The following is a 20,403-nucleotide window of genomic DNA, read 5'->3' on the forward strand; positions in this document are numbered from 1 at the left end:
TATATATATATATATATATGATATATGGAGAGTGTGAATTCCACATAAATTGAAATTAATTATTGCCCTGTGAGGTTTCATAAACTGGACGAGAGCAGAAAATTATTGCTTTAAGTAATAAAATATAATATTATTATTTAAACATAGCGGTAAGGACCAATTATAACTATTAACTAGTTGCTTATTAGCATGCATAGTACTAGCATATTAGCTGTTTATAAGTACTTATAAAGCACATATTAATGTCTTATTCTGTATCACCATATCTTAAATCCCTTAGATCCTGACTCTATACCTAAACTATCTTACCAACTATAAATAAGCAGCAAAATAGTAGTTTACTGAGGCAAAAGTCGTATTTAAGAGTTAGTTAATATGAGAGTTGGTCCCCAAACTAAAGTGCAACAAACTGGGTAAGTGGGATATCTAGTTTTACACTGGGGATTGTTAAAGATTTTAAGTGAATATTGAATACAAAACCTTTATATTTTGCATGTTCTGTTCTTGCATTTATTTTAAAGTGAATAATTACATTTCAATACACATTAATTAGTAATAATTGTTTTAGTAACCTTAGATCAGTTCAGTTGTAAAACTAAATATGGTTTTAGGTATAATTCCTCATGTTTAATCATTTATACTGTAATAATGTTGATAATGTTCACAGTTGATTATGTTAGCACTAGATATCAAAGTAAATGCAGTACTCAGTCTCAGAGCTCTTTCAGTGTGTTTCTGTTCTCACCCTCCTTCTTCTGCTGTAGACGGCTCTGGCTCTTCATCTCTATTTCCGCTCGGAGCGTGACGATCTCCAGCTCGTACTCCTGTCCCGTGTTCTCCAGTCGTGAGATTTCGGCCCGTAGGCGACAGAGCTCCTCCTGCAGACTGGCGATGTCGTTCTCTCTTTCGGCTGCGGCGTCCTCCGCCGCCTGCTGTTGCAGCAGCACCTCCTCCTGCGCCACCCGCAGCTCCTCTTGCGCCTCCAGGAGCTCGCTCTCCTTCTCCTCCTCCAGACTGTCCATCTCCTCCTGGACAGAGCGAAGCTGTGCTACAGGAAGCGGAAGATCATAAGAAATTAGGGGTGTAATGGTACACATACTTGTACTGAAAATGTCCGGTATGGGTCTTTCAGTTCAGTGCACATGTGTACCAAATAGATGGTTCCCTTTTTTCAGGAAATTCAGACAATAAATGCCGTTTGGACACTCTTTGATGTATGATGAGAGCAGACATCAAGTCTTAGTGTTCTAGGCTATTACATGCAGAGTTTTTAGGTCCTATAATTAACACCTCTGTTTTTTTCAGAATTTAGCAGTACAAAATTACACGTCATCCAGTTTTTTATATCGACTATGCATTTCATTAGATTTTCAAATTGGTGTGTTTCCCCGGGCCGCAAAGAAATATAGAGCTGAGTATCATCAGCATAACAGTGAAAGCTAGCACCATGTTTCCTGATGATATCTCCCAAGGGTAACATATAGAGCGTGAAGAGTAACAGCCCTAGTACTGAGCCTTGAGGTACTCCATACTGCACTTGTGATTGATATTATACCTCTTCATTCACTACTATGAATTGATGGCGGTCATATAAGTAAGATTTAAACCATGCTAATGCACTTCCATTAATGCCAACAAAGTGTTCTAGTCTATGCAAAATAATGTTGTGGTCAATTGTGTCAAACGCAGCACTAAGATCCAATAAAACTAATAGAGAGATACACCCACATTCAGATGATAAGAGCATGTCATTTGTAACTCTAAGGAGAGCAGTCTCGGTACTATGATACTGAGTACATTACACTCACTAAGTTTGGTGTTGATCTGAATAAATCTCTAGGAGGAGTTCGTTAAAGTGCAACCACTGAAAAGGGCAAAAACAACACCAATTTTGCAGAGAAAATTCTAAATAACTGACTTCTTGTTGGGATTTGAATTTCGTACCAAGAGACTTTTTTGTAGGTAATGTGTTACATCTGTGTACCAATTTTTGTACATGTAAATAAAATGTAGCTCGAGGCGCACTACATGAAATGTTTATAGGTGGTGCTATTGAGCCATTTTGCCACACCCGGTGGAATATTGGCATTAAGATGTTCAGGCCAGGACTCTTATCAAACCTGTGAAATTTGGGCAAGATTGTACATTTTATACCTGAGTTACAACCACTTTTATTCCCATGGCGAGACTTTGAACTTTGTCATGGCACCAAGGACACGCCCTTTGACAAAAACTCTAGATATAGATATATATCGCTGTATTATAACTTCTCAGATCAAACAGCTGTGGGAGTGAGTGCGATCATCCCTTCCTCTTTACTATGAGTTATAGCACAAAATGAACATGAATGAACATCTCATGCCTCATGTAAACACTCAGTCAGTTTGTCAACCGTGGAAAGACATCCTTAAAACAGCTTGTAATTTAATTTACCTCAGTCATAAAATATATTAAATATCAGGTGTATACAGCTCGTCAGTTCACCAGAGAAAATAAGAATTAAGTCTAGTGAAAATAATTTTGTGAAATATTAGATTATATGGTAACACTTTATTTTGATAGTCCACTTTAGACATTCTACTAACAAGTAAGTAACTTTGTAACTGCTTAATATCTTCTAACACTTTCTTTGTCAACTTACTGTATACTAGCCCTGAACCTACCCCTAACGGTAACCCTCAACCTACCCCAAACAGTCTACTCTGAGAGTTAGTAGACATGTAGTTGCAAATTAATGAGAATTAGTTGGCATGTAGTTGACATTTAGTTACAAAGTTACTTATAGTTATTAGAATGATAGTGGACTATCAAAATAAAGTGTAACCGACTATATACTCATTATACTTTACCAGTTAGTGATGTGTTAATTATGTAATGTATGTTTTTAAGAAAACATTTTATAAAACAAAATTAATAAAAACAATAAAAATCTTTGCATGCAATTTTTTTATTTGAGTGTTAGTTTTTTAGAGATTTTTATCAACAAGAAAATGTTAATTATAAGTACATTTATTTAAAGAAAGAGCAATTTTTCCCAGATGCTGTATGAACCCCACAACTGTGACATGCAAAATACTGGCACTAATGTTTGTGTACCGTTACACCCCATAAGATATGCATGAAATTGAATGAGAAGCTTGGAAAGTTCACTTCCCTCCTTCCCAGTATTTTGAAATAATAATTTACTCCTCACAAACAGACAGCATATGCTTTGTTATTCTGTCATCGAATCTAATGATAATCATCACATCATCTTGGGTTTGAGTATTTATAGTCACTGTTACCTTGAAGACGCTGGATCTGTCTCGTGAAGGCCTCGGCCTGATGAGCACTAGCTAAACGCTCCTCCTCAAGAAGACCTGGATAGAGATTGAGAAAAACATTTGAAATAGCTGAAATATTTAACATGTTAACAACACAATTATGTATAAGTTTTGTTTTATCTAATATCATCACAGATAAACAATCAAAAGTGGGCTTATGATATAATTTATTTCTGTTCTGACAATGACTAAATCAGATCCGCACTTCACATGTTGCTAAATGAAGTGTTGCAGTGACATACAGTGATAGTTAAACTGCACTCTTGGGACACTTCTTGAGACAGTGGAGACCAGGACAACTAGAGCCCCAGATACAGATCCCCTGTAAAGACCAGGTTTGTTTGGCCGTAAGCCTATGCCTGGTCTAGTCTGATCTCGGAAGCTAAGCAGGTTTGGGCCTGGTTAGTTCCTTTTCTAGGGGAAGTTGTGGCTTAATGGTTAGAGAGTCGGACTTGCAATTGAAAGGTTGTGAGTTCGAGTCTCGGGCCGCCAGGAAATGGAGGTCGGGGGAGAGCATGTACAGTTCTCTCTCCACCTTCAATACCATGACTTTGACTTTACTGCAGCCTGGAATTGAACGACTGGTTTCGTCTGGTCAGAGGAGAACTGGCCCCCCAACTAGGCCTGGTTTCTCCCAAGGTTTTTTTCTCCATTCTGTCACCGATGGAGTTTAGGTTCCTTGCCGCTGTCGCCCTTGGCTTACGTACTTTTCCATCTCAAAAATATATCTAAATTATGGCCTATGTGTGACGATCGGGGACCCAGTGAAACGGAGGAGACGAGAGATCCAATAGCAGTATGGTTTTAATGGGTAATCCAAAGAGAAAGCAAACAAGCAGGAAAAGAACAGGAACGGGAACCGGAACTCGGAAGACGAGGTACTCGGAAGAGAAAGGAAGGACTCCATGAAGACAAACAGGAAAAGACTGGTTAATATAGGGAGGATAATGACTAACAAGTGAAGACACCTGAGTGCAATTAACAGGAGTGGAATTACTGTGATGAAGGGACAAGGCTTTGTGGGAATTGTAGTGCCTACGGTGAGGTGCCTATGGGGAAGTGAGACCACTAGTGGAGACTCAGGGAAACAGAGACCAGACAGCATGACACTATGCTCTCAATGTCAAATGCAGGAATGTTAATACATGCATTTATGACCTCAAGGTTAGATTATTGTAATGCTTTATTAGGTGGTTGTTCTGCATGCTTAGTAAACAAACTACAGCTAGTCCAAAATGCAGCAGCAAGAGTTCTTACTAGAACCAGGAAGTATGACCATATTTGCCCGGTCCTGTCAACACTGCACTGGCTCCCTATCAAACATCGTATAGATTTTAAAATATTGCTTATTACTTATAAAGCCCTGAATGGTTTACCACCTCAGTATTTGAATGAGCTCCTTTTATATTATAATCCTCTACGGTGACTTGACTTGACTTGACTTAGTTGGGGTCACTTCATCTACAGCGATATCATTGACTTGATTGCAAATAAATGCACAGACACTATTTAACTGAACAGAGATGACATCACTGAATTCAATGATGAACAGCCTTTAACTATCATTTTGCATTATTGACACACTGTTATCCTAATGAATGCTGTTCAGTTGATTTGACACAATGTTTTTTGTTTAAAGCGCTATATAAATAAAGGTGACTTGACTTGACTTCTTGACCAATGAAAGTAGACGACCAGAACAATTGTTGTATGGCTGTATTCCAGAGAAATATGTAAATTCAGGGCAGGGCTTGAAATAGGCCAGTTCTCAGCATTACTCTATATATTGAAAATTTTTGTGTCCATAGAACTGGAAATACGGGCAGGTATTTTACACAACTGTGCACTAGAAACCCCTCCTCATCAGAGGCAGATAATGAGCCCCAACTTATAAAATCTTTGTTAGTTAACAAAATAACATTGAACAAAACTTCTAATGCTTTTAAAGGATCTGAGCTAACATGGTATAACAATGCTGTACTTTTATCTACTAACGTTAACAAAGATAGTAAATACTGTCATTGTTAGTAAATGCATCAAATATTAAACATGGGAACACACTTTAGATTGGGGAACACTTCAATATTAACTATGACTTTTCCTTCAATAAATTCCTAATTTGCAGCTTATTATTTAGAAAGGTAGTTGTTAAGTTTAGGTATTTGGTAGGATTAGGGATGTAGAATAGGGTGATGTAGAATAAGGCATTAATATGTGCTTAATTACTACTAATAAATGGCTAATATTCTACTAATATGCATGCAAAAAAAGCAACTAGTTAAGAGACCTTAAAATAAAGTGTTACCAAACATGGATGACAAGTGGAAAATTTGTGTAAAGTGTTACCAGAATATCTTGTATTTAAAAAAAATTAAAATATAAATATACTACTTACTGAAAAAAAAAAAATACTAAATTAACCTAAAGAGAGAGTGATGTCATAACTTAGTCTCCATAGCATTTATATCCCGTCTGCAACCCAAGAAGCTGGGATGTGCTCCAGATGAATGACATTTACATTGAAGTGGAAAAACTAAATACTTCAGCAACCCAAAACTCATCTTTGGATTTCATAGGCTGATTTTATAAACTCCTCCTCCCACATTTCGAGTGCTGTTTCTTGGAGTTATACTGTATCTTCTGTTTCAGACCTGATAATTCAGTCACGTAGTGCACAACTCAAAATACTTGAAAGCTCTTCAGTTTGAAATGATGGGCACTCAAGCGGGTGAGACTGATCTAATGCTTTGTCTGCGATCAGAAGTGAGCGGGAAAAGCCGAGCGGCTCTCTGGAGATGATCCAGTTTGGATAAAGGCGTCAGGACAGCCCGTCTGGAAGCTTCCCTCCGTGCAGCTGTCCTCTCACATGCCTGTCATGTTACACACACACAGCCCACGGTCACAGCACAGCCAGATCATTACAGAGTCCCAGGAGTCTGTCAGAAACAGCAGGTGACTCATTAAAGGGCTATCAATGCTATATATAGAAACTATTTTACTGGGCCTGTCATTGAGTAAAACGAGTGAAACACAAGGACAGAGCACATTCAGCTATATCTCTGACTCTGACAAATAACGCTCTGTAACATCTTTTTTAATGACATCGTGCAACAGGGTTCCTATAAGTGTTAGTCATTTAGCACTCACTATTATCTAATGCAAATTTAACATAGATATTAATACACAGACTCTGTATTCAGCTATTTTAACATCTTAGAATGGTTTCAGATCATATGATATAACTATAAATAAAACAATGTATATCATGAACTAAATATACATGTTTATATAATATATACTGTAGTTAATAATTAATTGTATTATTCAAACATTTGTAAATGCCATAACTCAAAAAAAAAAAAAAAAAAAAAGGCACAAATTCGTGTACGTTTCATATGATCAGAGGGCGTTGTTGAATAAATAAATAAATAAAATACTTTCAACTTTATTTTTGGGTGTCCTTGTTATTGGGTAATTCTACAATTAAGTGCTGAGTAATGTTAATTAACTATATGTATTTACTACATGGTTAGGGTTAGGGTTACTTGCATGTAATTATGCATAATTTATTGTTATTATAATAATTAGTACATGTCGTGTGTAACGAGGACACTGTTAAATTAAGTGTTAGCTAAATAAAATGACAGGTGGACCTGCAGGGGAAAATCAAAATAAGAAAGCATGACATGAGCTCTGTAAGTGTCAGGTCACTGGTGTGTTGCTGAGGGAGCCTCACCTTGCAGCTCCAGAAAGCTCTCCTCATGTTTCTGAGCCGTGTCTCCAGCTTCTTCCAGCTCAAGCAGCAGCTGCAGCACCTGAGCCCTCAGCTCCTCCAGCTCCTGCTCCTCCTTCACCTCCTTCTCCTCTTCAGCATCATCCAGGACACTGCGCTCTTTTTCTGTGCTCATGGCGCTTTCCTGATGTCACTTCACTCTGTCACCGAAAACAACAACAGTAACAACATTTAATAAGAATGACCAGCTGAACTGATTAAATAATTACAAATCCAATAAAAAAAAAGTGGTGACAATGTACAATTTGTGAGTAAAAAAGGAATGGAATAATTTACAAATCTCATACACTTATATTTTATTCATAATAGAATATAGATAACATATCAAATTTTGAAAGTGAGACATTTTGAAATTGCTCATTTTGGATTGTATGACAGCTACACATTCCAAAAAAGTTGGGACGGGTAGTAGTAAGGAAAAAGTTAAATGTACATATAAGGAACAGCTGGAGGACCAATATGCAACTTATGAGATCAATTAGCAACATGATTGGGTATAAAAAGGGCCAAAATGTTATCAGCGCTCAGTTCAGAAGCCTGCATCTCTGATGGCACGGGTTGCATGAGTGCATGTGGCATGGGCAGCTTACATATGTGGAAAGGCACCATCAATGCTTAAAGGTATATAAAAGTTCTAGAACAACATATGCTCCCATCCAGACGTCGTCACTTTCAGGGAAGACTGTCACGTTCAGTGATACCAGAAACACGGAAGAGATCCAAATGCAGGTAAAAGGTTTATTGAGGGGCAATCCAAAAGGGTAAACAGTCCAGACAGGGTCAAAACCATAAAATCCAATAAACATAAAAACAAAACAAGAACACATGGGAAGAGCAGACTCTGGAAGGTATCACACATAAGACAAGGACTTTGTGACACAGACTCATACAGACTGGGTATAAATACACAGAAGGATAATGAGGGAACTGGAGACAGGTGGGGAACAATCACTTAACTAAAACAAGGAGGAAGGTGACCAAATAAGGGAACAGGAAGTTATAAGGTGACAGACACCGTGGGAACGGAGGACACCTAGTGGAAACCCAGGGAACACAATCCAGGCACTGTGACAGAACCAACCCCCCCCCCCTCCCTCTACGGAGCGGCTCCCAGACGCTCCACGATAGACAAAACCGAGACCAGGAGGGAGGCGGACAGGTGGAGGCTCAGGGGGAGGGACGGAGGGCCAGAAAAGAAAAACATGGGGAACAAGTACCAGAATGAAAACAAAACACAGGAAGACCAGGAGGGAGGAGGACAGGTGGAGGCTCAGGGGGAGGAATGGAGGGCCAGACTAACAGAGGGGAACAGGGACAGGAGTGAAGACATGAAACAGAAAACAAACAATAACATGAAGCCCCCCCAGGGCAGAGCGGAAGACCACCACATCGTTGTGGTCGACGTTGGAGTCCTCCAGGGCGGAGCAGATGACCACCACGTCCCTGTGGTCGATGCCAGAGTCCCCCAGGGCGGAGCGGAAGACCACCACATCCTTGTGGTCGACGTCGGAGTCCCCCAGCGTGGAGCAGAAGACCACCACTGCCGTGTGGTCAAGGGGGAAACCCTCCAGGGCGGATCAGACCTCCGTGCGGCCAGACCAGCAGAACGACGAGGCTCTGGTAATCCTCTAGTGTCCTTAATGGACTCCAGAAGATCGGTGCTGGCCTGACTCTGTTCGCGAAGATCATTGGTGACCTGACACAGTCCTTGAAGATCACCAGTGACTTGACCTGACTCTAAAAGGTCAACGGTGACCAGCCTTGTCTCTGGAAAGTCCATGATACCTAGCCCTGACTCTGGAAGGGCAGTGGTGACTAGCCTTGTCTCTGGAAAGTCCATGGTACCTAGCCCTGACTCTGGAAGGTCAGCGGTGACTAGCCCTGACTCTGGAAGGTCAGCGGTGACTAGCCCTGACTCTGGAAGGTCAGCGGTGACTAGCCCTGACTCTGAAGGGTCCACGAACACCTGACTCAACTCTGGAGAGTTCACTGGAACCTGACTCGACTCTGGAGAGTTCACTGGGACCTGACTCGACTCTGGAGAGTTCACTGGGACCTGACTTGGCTCTGGAGGGTTCACTGGGACCTGAGTCGACTCTGGAGGGTCAACTGGAACCTGACTTGACTTTGGACTGCCTGTGGAGACGTGAGACACCTCGGCTTCAGGCACCGCCTCTGGAACGGCCTCGGGCACCGCCTCGGTAATGGCCTCGGGAGCGGCCTCGGGCACCGTATCGGGAACGGCCTCGGGCACCGCCTTGGCCTCCGGAACAGCATCGGGCACCGCCTCGGCCTCCAGAACTGCAACGGACACTGCCTCTGCATTGGGCACCACCCTCGGCCTCCGGAACAGCCTCGTGCAAGCCTTGGCCTCCGGAACAGCATCGGGCACCGCCTCGGCCTCCGGAACAGCATCGGGCACCGCCTCGGAAATGTCCTCCTGGACGGCAGTGGCCCGCTCGGGAATGTCCTCCTGGACGGCAGCGGCCCGCTCGGGAACGTTCTCCGGGCTTTGAGGAACGGTAGACACCTGTCTCCTCCTCCTCCGCCCTCTATGATGGCGAGTCGGTGGCACCTTGTCTGGAGACTCAGGTTTTGAGTCGGCCATCTTGTGCTGTGGCGCTGGGCTGGCAGCCATCTTGTGCAGTGGCTCTAAGCTGGTGGCCATCTTGTGCTGTGGCGCTGGGCTGGCGGCCATCTTGTGCTGTGGCTCTGAGCTGGCGGCCATCTTGTGCTGTGGCGCTGGGCTGGCGGCCATTTTGTGCTGAGGCGCTGGCTCAGCAGCCATGACGTGAACCGTCTTGGGAATCTCTAGGATCTTAGATAACATCTCGAAGTAATCGAGAAAAGTTTTAGCGCCCATCTTGGGCGTTGGTGCTGAGCTGGCAGCCATCTTGCACTGTGGTGTGAGGCTGGCTTCCATCTTGCCTCGTGGTGCGGGGTTGGTGGCCATGCACCGCAGCGGTGCTGGGTTGGCGGCCATCTTGTGCTGTGGCGCTGGACCTGCGGCCATCATGGGCAGTGTCGCTGGCTTTCTTCTTCTGCCCTGGTGAGACAGCGGCTCTTGTCCCTCCCATCTGAGCCCCGAGTTGAAGGGGGGCAATGGTGGAGAGCGATGCTGAGCTTCCTCTCGCCCACCTCCTCCTCGGCGACCTCCCCTGGTCCCGCGAAACACGACCAGGTGGGTTCCCTCAAACCGATCGCTTCTCTCCCGCTCGGTGGCTGGGGAAGAAGTGTTAACCAACTGCGTGACGGAGTCCTTCTGTCACGTTGGTCATACCAGAAACACGGGAGAGATCCAAATGCAGGTAAAAGGTTTATTGAGGGGCAATCCAAAAGGGTAAACATGCAGGGTCAAAATCAGAAAATACAATAAACATAAAAACATGAAGGATAAAGAGGGAACTGGAGACAGGTGGGGAACAATCACTTAACTAAAACAAGGAGGAAGGTGACCAAATAAGGGAACAGGAAGTGATAAGGTGACAGACACCGTGGGAAAGGAGGAATAGTATAAACCCAGGGAACACAATCCAGACACTGTGACAAAGACCTTCCATTTTCCAACATGACAATGCCAGACCACATACTGCATCAATTACAACATCATGGCTGCGTAGAAGAAGGATCCGGGTACTGAAATAGCCATACTGCAGTCCAGGGGCATGTTCAAGTTCAAAACGGTGTGCAACGTTTTGCTACGGTTTCCGTGTTGAACGTCATGTTTCCTGGAAACGGCGTGCACCGGTGTGCAACGGGGTTTGAGATGCGTTTTCTCTTGTTTGGTGGGTGTGTCAGAACTGCAGTCCAATCAGCAGCAACATGTATATAAAGCACGCGGTATTAAAGTGAACTCGCACAATGGCTTCAAGGAAAATAATGTACAAATGTGTTCGTTGCAGCTAGGTATACACAACAACTGAGGATATTAGAAGACATGTTTGTCGTAAGTTTTATTGTAAAAATATAGGATATCAACATAATGATGTAGTTGTTTATATTTTTAGCTTCATTGCAAGTTTATGACATTTGGTATAGAAATAAACAATGGTAATTAAGTACTTTTCCTAAAAATGAAAAAGAAAATACAGGGTATTAAAACCGTATGAACTACAAATAAAGTCAGTATGTGAGGCTAAATAGATGTTTTAGTCTGAATTAGGTAAGAAACACAAAGAACACAAATAACGGCCTTCTCAGCTGCCATAGTTGCAACTCTTGCGTCATCAGAACAGTGCGTTCAACACATCACCGTTTCTGTTTAAAAAACGTTGTGCAACGTTTTGTCGGGGCTGAACGCAGCCCTGATCTTTCACCCATAGAAAACATTTTGCGCATCATGAAGAGGAAGATGTGACAAAGAAGACCTAAGACAGTTGAGCAACTATAAGCCTGTATTAGACAAGAATGGGACAACATCCCTATTCCTAAACTTGAGCAACTTGTCTCCTCAGTCCTCTGAGGTCTGCAGACTGTTATAAAGAAGAGGGGATGCCACACAGTGGTAAACATGACCTTGTCCCAACCTTTTTGAGATGTGTTGATGCCATGAAATTTAAAATCAACTTATTTTTCCCTAAAAATTATACATTTTCTCAGTTTAAACATTTGATATGTCATCTAAGATTCTGAATAAAATATTGAAATTTGAAACTTCCACATCATTGCATTCTGTTTTTATTCACAATTTGTACAGTGTTCCAACTTTTTTGGAATCAGGTTTGTACATTTATTTCTAAAATAAAATAAAAAACAATTCAAAGAATGTGCGCTCCCTGGTGTGCCTGTGTATGTAAAATTCAATCAGCTCATCCAATCAGATTTTCCCCTTACTTAAAAGTCACTTACATTCTTTAAATCAAATAATCATATAGCAAAATGCATCTAAACAACCTACATTTCAGATTTTTTATTTCATATCAAATAAAAGTATATAATTACAGCTGTTGAAACTTATGGCTTAAAATATTAGTTTTCAGACTTTTGAGTATGAAATAAATATACAGTAACTGTTTTAGCATAAAAATCTGATTAATTGCTCCATCTTGTGGCGAAGAGGGCCATGCAAAAAAAAAAATGAATTATTGAAAAACATTTTATTTTCATATATACTAAATTAGATATTATGAGATAATTTAACTAAAATTTACATATACTGACACACTTTAAAGTGATAATTATACAAAACTGTGTTTTATGAAACATAAACTGCCAGTAGTTTTCTGTAAAACTGAAAATGTGAAAATGTTCAAATGTAACCCCCTTTGTAATCGCTAACATTTTCATAAGTTTCAACTGTATTTTAATTGCAAATTTTTTTCTCACACAAGAAAAACTCACTCAGTTACTGTAAATTACATAACTCCATTACATATAACTAGTTACTCCCCAACACTGAACATGAGGGGGTAAAGGTCAAGCAAATTCATCCATCAGGATCTGGAGCTGTGTTGTTCCCTTTCAAGGGCACTTTGAACTGCGACCTCTAGGGGTCGCTATGGGGAACACCTCGTCGTGACCCGTGTCTGAAGCATACATTGAAAAAACATCAACAAGTTTGCCGGCGATAGCCCCTGACGTCACTACCGGTGCGACTATGGATAAATAGGTGCCAGGAATACACGTCATTCTCTTCTTCATCTTCATTGACTGTTTTGTTTGAAGCTTTCATCTGAACGAAAAAAACTGTGAGAGCAATCTTTCTCTGTTTATCATGGGATCCACTAGCAAGGCATTTAGACGGTGTGTACATCTGTGTCAACGTTATTTGACACCCGATGACACACACAATCTTTGCATCATTTGTTTGGGCGAAGAGCATGCATGGCGATGTCCTTTAGGGGGCAATCTGCGTGCATTGCGAGCGTTTTTCTGTGTGAAAAAGCTCCGCTCTCCCCTGTCTCTCTTTTCGAGGAAAGAGGGACAGTCATCTGTTTCCCGCGGTTCAGGACTCGCCGCTGCTGAGGCACGGAGGAGAGTGAGCTCATGGGGATCACAGGTGGATTTCGCTGAGGAGTTAAGAGAGGGACTTTCCCTTTCGCGCTCATCGGCGGCAGACAAGAGTGAACTTCAGGTGGACGATGTTTTATCATTAACACTTTCTGATACTGAAGTTAGTGCTCACATTTTGCTGGGTTCTACCCAGGAAGAGCAGAGGATGTCTCAGGGTGGCGAAGAAGATGAGGCTGAGCCTTCTCAATCCTCCTGCCCTGCGTATGGGGAGCTGTTGGAGGTTATGGATCATGCCATCGCAAAGTTGAACCATCTAAGCCCATCCAGGATACATCCCGCTTAAATGGCAAGGCATACGGAGCAGAAGTTCAGGCTGTGGCTTCGTTGCACATGATGGCAGTGCTTCAGGCTTATCAGGATGATCTGCTGAAGGACCTGGATAAAGACGAGGGCCTTTTTCAGCTGACCAGGTAGTAGAGCTGCGCCGCACCACAGATCTCTCTCTCCGTGCTACCAAGCAGGCGCCTCAGCCATGGGAAGGTCTATGATGTACCATAATGGTAATGGAGAGACATCTGTGGGTGAACCTGGCAGACATCAGGAAGAAAGAAAGGGGCTTTCTTCTCGATGCTCAGGTTTTGCCTTCCGAACTTTTCGGTACCTCCATCGAAAGGGTAGTCAAGAAGTACAGGGAGATGAAGGCGCCCTCAGTTGCCTTCAAATCCTTCATTCCACGAAGGTCCAGGTCCAAGCTTGAACAACATCTCGATCTAAGTATCAAAGACTGGCACAGAAGGCTAGTGTCGCGGCTCGCGCTCCTCCCCCACTTGCGGGGAGGGGTAAGAGGAATCGTGGGTCACGAGGAGGTTAGACAGGACCTAAGGGATGTGATCCAGATGAGGCAGCGTTCTCGTCCTAATCCGAGCAATACTTAGGTATCTACTCGTTCCCTTTGTGGGTTTATACTTCTGCTCTTATCCTCCCCTTCCTAATTCCCCTGTAACCACCAGCTCTCCACCTGATCTTGGTTAGGTGGAAACTTCTTGCATAAGTCTCCTATGCTATACCTATGATGTTTTTGGTTGGTTCTATGTTCATAGCAACCAACTTACTGGTGGTCCAGACTAAAAGGAGGCACCCATTGAGTGGGGCTCCAACGCAGGAATCAGGGTGGGTGCCTTTCTGTATATTCTGTATATTTGTATAACATTTCTGGTGGTTATGTGTCTACTGATAACCTTTGTGAGTTTCCTTTGCAATGCTCAGTTACAGTGTTTACTAAACACTCATCAGCAATTTTGTCCAGGCGATATGATAGCCCTGATTCTGGCTTCATGTTCCGGTATTAGGTGGCCGAGATCACAGGTTTCTGCAGGAGCCTCCTTGATCATCGGGCCTGGCACAGCACTGCAAGGAATTCCATGGATATCCAGCCAGGTCACCCTGAGGGGCCTCATGGCTGCTTAGTTGTTGCTCTCTCATCCAGTGGGAAGTGGAGGTGGCAGTTACTGAAGTCTTCTTGTAAATACTGCCTGTAAATTTGAGCTTGCCTCTCCCATGCGGTTCAGCGCCTCTGCAATGCTCAGGAACTGTACCACACGCTAAGCTCTGTGTACTTTCTAAAAACCACATGGTGGTGAGGGTGCACATGAACACATGGCTCTGCACACTTTCTGAAATCCTGTATGGTAAGGGTTACGCGCTCAGCTTCGTTCCCTTTCTTGATATGGTTAGGCCTTTTGTTCCTTGGGCTCCACTCAGTCAGTGTGAATTTGTTTATACACTTTAAGCATCACTTCCCTCAACATGAGGGGCTATTTGGGCAGTTCTCATGGTAGTTTAGCAGCGCTCCCCTTTTCCAAGAAGGGTCGCCTATGTGCGGTACACTCTTTCGGAATTCAGAGTTCTCCATTCATGTGAGACTGAGTTTTCTGTTCTTTGCCCAGATTAAAGATTCAAGATTTTTATTCGTCACATACAAAATTATATATAGCATATATAACCAGCAGTGAAATGTGAGTCAGGTCCGCTCCATGGACACTGCAATTATTAAAGAAAACAACACAGATGAAAATATACATAAATATAGCTATGTAAGAATGAAATAAACGTAAACAATAAAAATATAAGAATCAAATATAAAAAAGATGTATATTGTAGAATTAAATATGGAATGCAAAATAATGTGCATGAAAGTAAACTGCAGTCTTAAATATTAAGATGTACAGGGATGTACAATTTGCATATATGCATTTTACTGGAGCTGTGCGAAGACACGCAGTCATGTGTGTAGAGAGAGTAGAGCAGGGGACTCAGGGCACAGCCCTGTGGGGCTCCTACATTCAGGGTGATGGAGCTGGAGGTGTACTGGCCTAATTTCACCACTTGAGGTCTGCCAGTGAGGAAATCAAGAATCCAGTTGCAGAGTGAAGAATTCAGGTCGAGGTCTATGAGTTTAGAAGCTAGCTTTATGGGGACTATAGTATTAAAAGCTGAGCTATAGTCAATAAATAGCAGCCTTACATAGTTCCTGTTATAGGCAAACTGAAGAGGGTCCAAAGTATGCGGTATGGAGGAGCAGATGACGTTTTTAACCAGTCCCTCAAAGACCTTCATGACTATTGATGTGAGGGCAACTGGACGAAATTCATTCAGACAAGAGGGTTTATTGTTCTTAGGCACAGGGATGATGACCGATTTTTTGAATGAAGTGGGAACCACCGATGTACCAAGAGACTCATTAAAAATGGATGTAAACAAACCAGCGAGCTGATCAGCGCAGGACCGCAGAATACGGCCAGAAATCCCATCAGGTCCAGCTGCTTTCCTTACATTCACTCGCTTTAGTGCCCTCCGAACCACTTTCTCCGACACGATGATCGCATGATGATCGCTGCTCTGACTGCTGCTTCCTGACGTGCTGATCGGCAGACTCACACTGCTTAGATTGCTTTCAAAGCGGCCGTAGAAAGAGTTTAGCTCATCATCCAGTGACGGATCTGCTCTCACCTCTGCATAGGATTTATTTCCAAAGTCACAGATGGTCCTTTAGTCCTTGCCACCAGCGTTGGGAGTCATTTAGCTGGAAATGTGACTCTCTGTGTTCCCTGTATCTGTGTTTGGCGGATCTTACTGCGCGCCGGAGAGCATAGCACAATGCTGTGTACTCGCTCATGTTTCCCAACAGAAGACCGGCGTTGTAAGCAGCAGTGCGTTTGTGTAATGCTGCACGGATTGATCTGTCCACCAACGGTTTCTGATTTGAGAAAGTCTTTATAGTTATTGTATCCGTAGCTTGTTCAGCTAGGGTGTTTACAAAGCTTAACGCTACATCCGTAAACTCGCTGACGTCAGCTGAACTTGCGCGAAACATGTCCCAGTCTACATCATCAAGAGCAGCCTGTAACATTGCTTCTGATTGGGCGGACCATCGCGTCACCACCCTCTGCACCGGAGGATCTTGAACGAGCCGCTGTTTATATTCCGGTGAGAGAAAAATGGCGGCATGGTCCGATTTGCCGAAAGCCGGTAGTGAGCGAGCTTTGTAGGCATTCTTAAACTGAGTGTAGCAATGATCCAGTGTATTCGGTCCTCTGGTTGGACAGGATACATGTTGATATAAATTAGGCATTACTTGCCTGAGTTTGGCTTTGTTAAAGTCCCATAGCAATGATAATAGCAGCGTCAGGATGTTTGTTGATGTTGCCGCTGAGCGCATCGTGAAGCTCAGACAAAGCCAAGCCAGTGTCTGCTTGTGGAGGGATGTAAACAGCAGTTATGATGAGCGATGAAAACTCCCGAGGCAGATAGAATGGGCAGCTAATAATGGATAAATGTTCCAGATGAGGCGAGCAGGAGCGCGACAGAGTGGAGATATTCCTGGGGACACTCCATTTCTTGTTAATCATGAAACAAACTCCTCTGCCTTTGGATTTGCCGGCCTCGGCTGTCCTGTCCAATCCATAAAACAGAGAAGTTTTCAGACGGCGTTACAGCAGCGTCTGGGACCAAGGGTGTGAGCAACGTTTCAGACAAACAAAGGATGTTACAGTCCCTAATGTCCCGTTGGAAACTTATCCTGGCTCTAAGATCGTCCATCTTATTCTCCAGAGACTGGACATTGGCAAGCAGAATGCTCGGTAAAGGAGGGCTGTGTGCTCTTTTCCTTAGTCCGTTGCGAATCCCAGCATGTTTCCCGCGGTGTTTCTTGATCAATCGCCTCGGGTGGTTATTCAGGTGGCCATTGTTCATCTCGGCGTTCCGGAGAATCTCAGATGGCCACAATGGGTTGGAGGATAAAGTGTCCTGAAACAGGTCAGTGAAGCGGTGTCCAGTGTCCAAAAGTGTTTCCTTTTCGCATATGATCAGTGCAGATGTAATGTGTGTAAAAAGAGAAAGCAAAAGTAGGTAAAAAAGTAAATAAAAACATAATCTAAGCGGAGCGACCTGGATGGCAACCGGACTCGGCGGCGCCATCTTGTTCTTGCCAGAGCGCTCCAGCATTATTTCCACAGATCGAGTTGATGACTCTCAGACATATTGTTTTGAAATGCACCATTCCATCTGTGAAGCTGCTCTTTCAGAGTGCCACAAGAGCCCCTCTCTAGAACAGTATTTAAAATCCATGTTATGATAAGTGTGCACATGAAGTCTTTGTGCACTTTCTGAAATCCACATTGTGGTAAGTTCGCACGCTAGTGCTCTGCGTTCTTTCTAAAATCCTACAGGATGAGGGCTTAGCACGGTTGCTTCATGGCCTTTCTTGAGTTGGTAAAAGCCCAGTTCATCTTGGGTGCCACTCCACTTATGTATCCTTGGATACCTATCTAAACAGGGTGTTGCTACAAGGGATCTGTTGAGACAGCTCCTTCAGCAAAGCTTATGCAAGACTAAGCGGTAGCCCCTGTATGACAGGAAAGACTTAGTATAAAATACTGGGTTCTTAGCCGTATCCCTTTAAAGATGCCAGTAGTTACATCAGAGGATGTCACCACCCAACTCGTTGTTTTTTTTCAATGTATGTTTTAGACATGTATGTTCCCCATAGTGCTTTAGAGAATACAAGATTCTTTCTTTTTTATCTCTCTTTGTACTTTTGTTGTTGGAGTTTTTTATGTTAAAAAAAAATCCCAGAAAAGTTTTTCCTGTTAACAAAATACCAAAATGTATTAATGCATTGCTTTAATGCAACTCTTGTTTGAATTATGCCTAACTCTTGAATTAATTATGTATATTGTGACTTTTAAATGAATTAAAGTCATTAACAAAATTAATATATTTCAATTATTAAGCAGCACCTTCTGCTCACTTGGTTTCAGCATGCTGAGCTGTAATTAGGATCACATCCAGTCAAACATCTCTATAGATGTGACGTCAGTGTGGGAATATTCTCAGATGTAAAGGGATTCATCTGTCGCAGGGATGAGGATGTTTCATTAAAGTTTGATAGAATCAGCTTGTGACTAGGAAATGAAGTGTTACATCAAAGGAAGCGCAGTGTTACGACTTATCCATGATACACAGTGTGCAAAGATTTTCTATAGTATTTCGGCTTTATTAAACTTATCACAGTACTCTATACTCACATCCAGCTCCATTTAATAAAAAAAAAAAAAAAAAAAAAAAATCAGTTTGAAGTGCAAATGGGAAGCATGATAATAATAATAATAATATATATATATATATATATATATATATATATATATATATATATATATATATATATATATATATATATATATATATATATATATATATATATATATATATATATATAATTTTATTTATTTTATATTTTTTTTCTATGTTAAACTGGGTTAAATTTATGAAAGAGCAGATCTATCTTTTTATGTTCCTGACCTTAGTATTACTTTAGCAAACGTGTGCATGTTTTGCGTATGTGCCTGGTTATGGTTTGGGGAAAAAACAGTCTACAAAAGGTACAGTAGCGAAATCTGACAAACTGCAAAATTATGAAGCGTTTACTTAATGAAATCAAGCAAATGCTTTTTTTATTCTAAAAATACATCAACAACAATAAATGTGTGTATCCACTGTTTGTTGATGTGTTGTATATGTGTAGAGGTGTATGCATCTATGAATAATCTGCGCAATCCCTCTGTGATTCTTTGAAGTGGCTCCTTATGTTCACAGCAGCACATCAAAAACCCTTTGAGCAGCCAAGCAGAGAACAAGAGCATGATGAAAGCAGACACAACTCATTCAGAGTGAAAAAAGAAAACATAAAATACATTAACAGCATTTAAAGACCATTTAAGATTCAAGTATACAACACCATCAAATTACCAAAAAAAAAAAAAAAAAACCTACAAATCATATCTGGCTCAAATATTACATTAAATCTTGCATGCTTTCACAAAAGAGGGAGCTCTTTGCTTTGCTGCTCAAAGAGGAGACTCAAACTAATTTGGGATGGCTTTATGTAAGAGGCGATATCTGCCGCACAAGTTTTCATCCGAAGAGTGAGATTAGTGAGGACACAGGAAGAACTATAAGCAAGCAGCGGCTTATATAGTATAGATCAGTCTAGATCAGTCATTCTAGAGTATAGACTGAACAATTTTCATCTCTCAGCAGTGTTGGGGAATGATACTTTTAAAAGTGATGCATTACTATATTGAGTTACTCCTTAAAAAGTAACTAATTGTGTTACCTAGTAATTTTTAATGGAAATTAATGCATTACGTTACTTTTTTCCTATGTTTTCCTCATCTGGGCTGAGCTTGCTTGTTTGATTTAAATATTAAAAAGTTATATTTCTGGTAAATGTAAAACCCCTGTAAATTTATGTCTGTACAGTAGAGAGCACAGCTCAAACAAACCTTTCAGCTGTGCTGCCATTCTGGATTGATTGATTGATTGATTGTCATTGGTAAATAAAATGTGATTTAATGCATATTATATATAATATATTAGGATACCCCATCCTCGTCGTAAAGCGCATCTTTTATGGCAGTCATGGCTTTATGGTTAGATAGTCAGACTTTTACCCCGAAGTTTGCAGGTTTGGGTCTCAGTGCCAGCAAGAATTTCAAAAATATATTTTCTTGTAAATTAAAAAATAATGTGTTACTTTACTAGTTACGTTACATTGAATTTTGTAGTAAAATACACTATAATATATATTGTAGCAATATTTGATAGCAATCTTTCTTTAGAAAGCCACGTTACTAGCATTTGTAAAACTGAGTTCTCACTAGAACCAGGAAGTATGACCATATTAGCCCGGTTCTGTCAACACTGCACTGGCTCCCTATCAAACATTGTATAGATTTTAAAATATTGCTTATTACTTATAATGCCCTGAATGGTTTA

The 20,403-nt window shown here is 41.7% G+C and overlaps 1 protein-coding gene across 1 annotated transcript in view; it reads right to left on the reverse strand.

Moving 5' to 3' along the window:
- LOC113043647 (coiled-coil domain-containing protein 136-like) overlaps nt 1-20,403 on the reverse strand; it is a 36,477-nt gene that overhangs the window by 11,615 nt on the left and 4,459 nt on the right. The window contains exons 3-5 of the mRNA XM_026203154.1: nt 7,060-7,256; nt 3,285-3,359; nt 746-1,048 (exon numbers count right to left, since the gene is read on the reverse strand). Coding sequence (XP_026058939.1) covers nt 746-1,048; nt 3,285-3,359; nt 7,060-7,231 — 550 coding nt within the window. The 5' untranslated portion in view covers nt 7,232-7,256. The remainder of the gene's footprint in view (nt 1-745; nt 1,049-3,284; nt 3,360-7,059; nt 7,257-20,403) is intronic.

Source organism: Carassius auratus, chromosome 25 (genome assembly GCF_003368295.1).
Source record: "Carassius auratus strain Wakin chromosome 25, ASM336829v1, whole genome shotgun sequence".
NCBI lineage: Eukaryota > Metazoa > Chordata > Actinopteri > Cypriniformes > Cyprinidae > Carassius > Carassius auratus.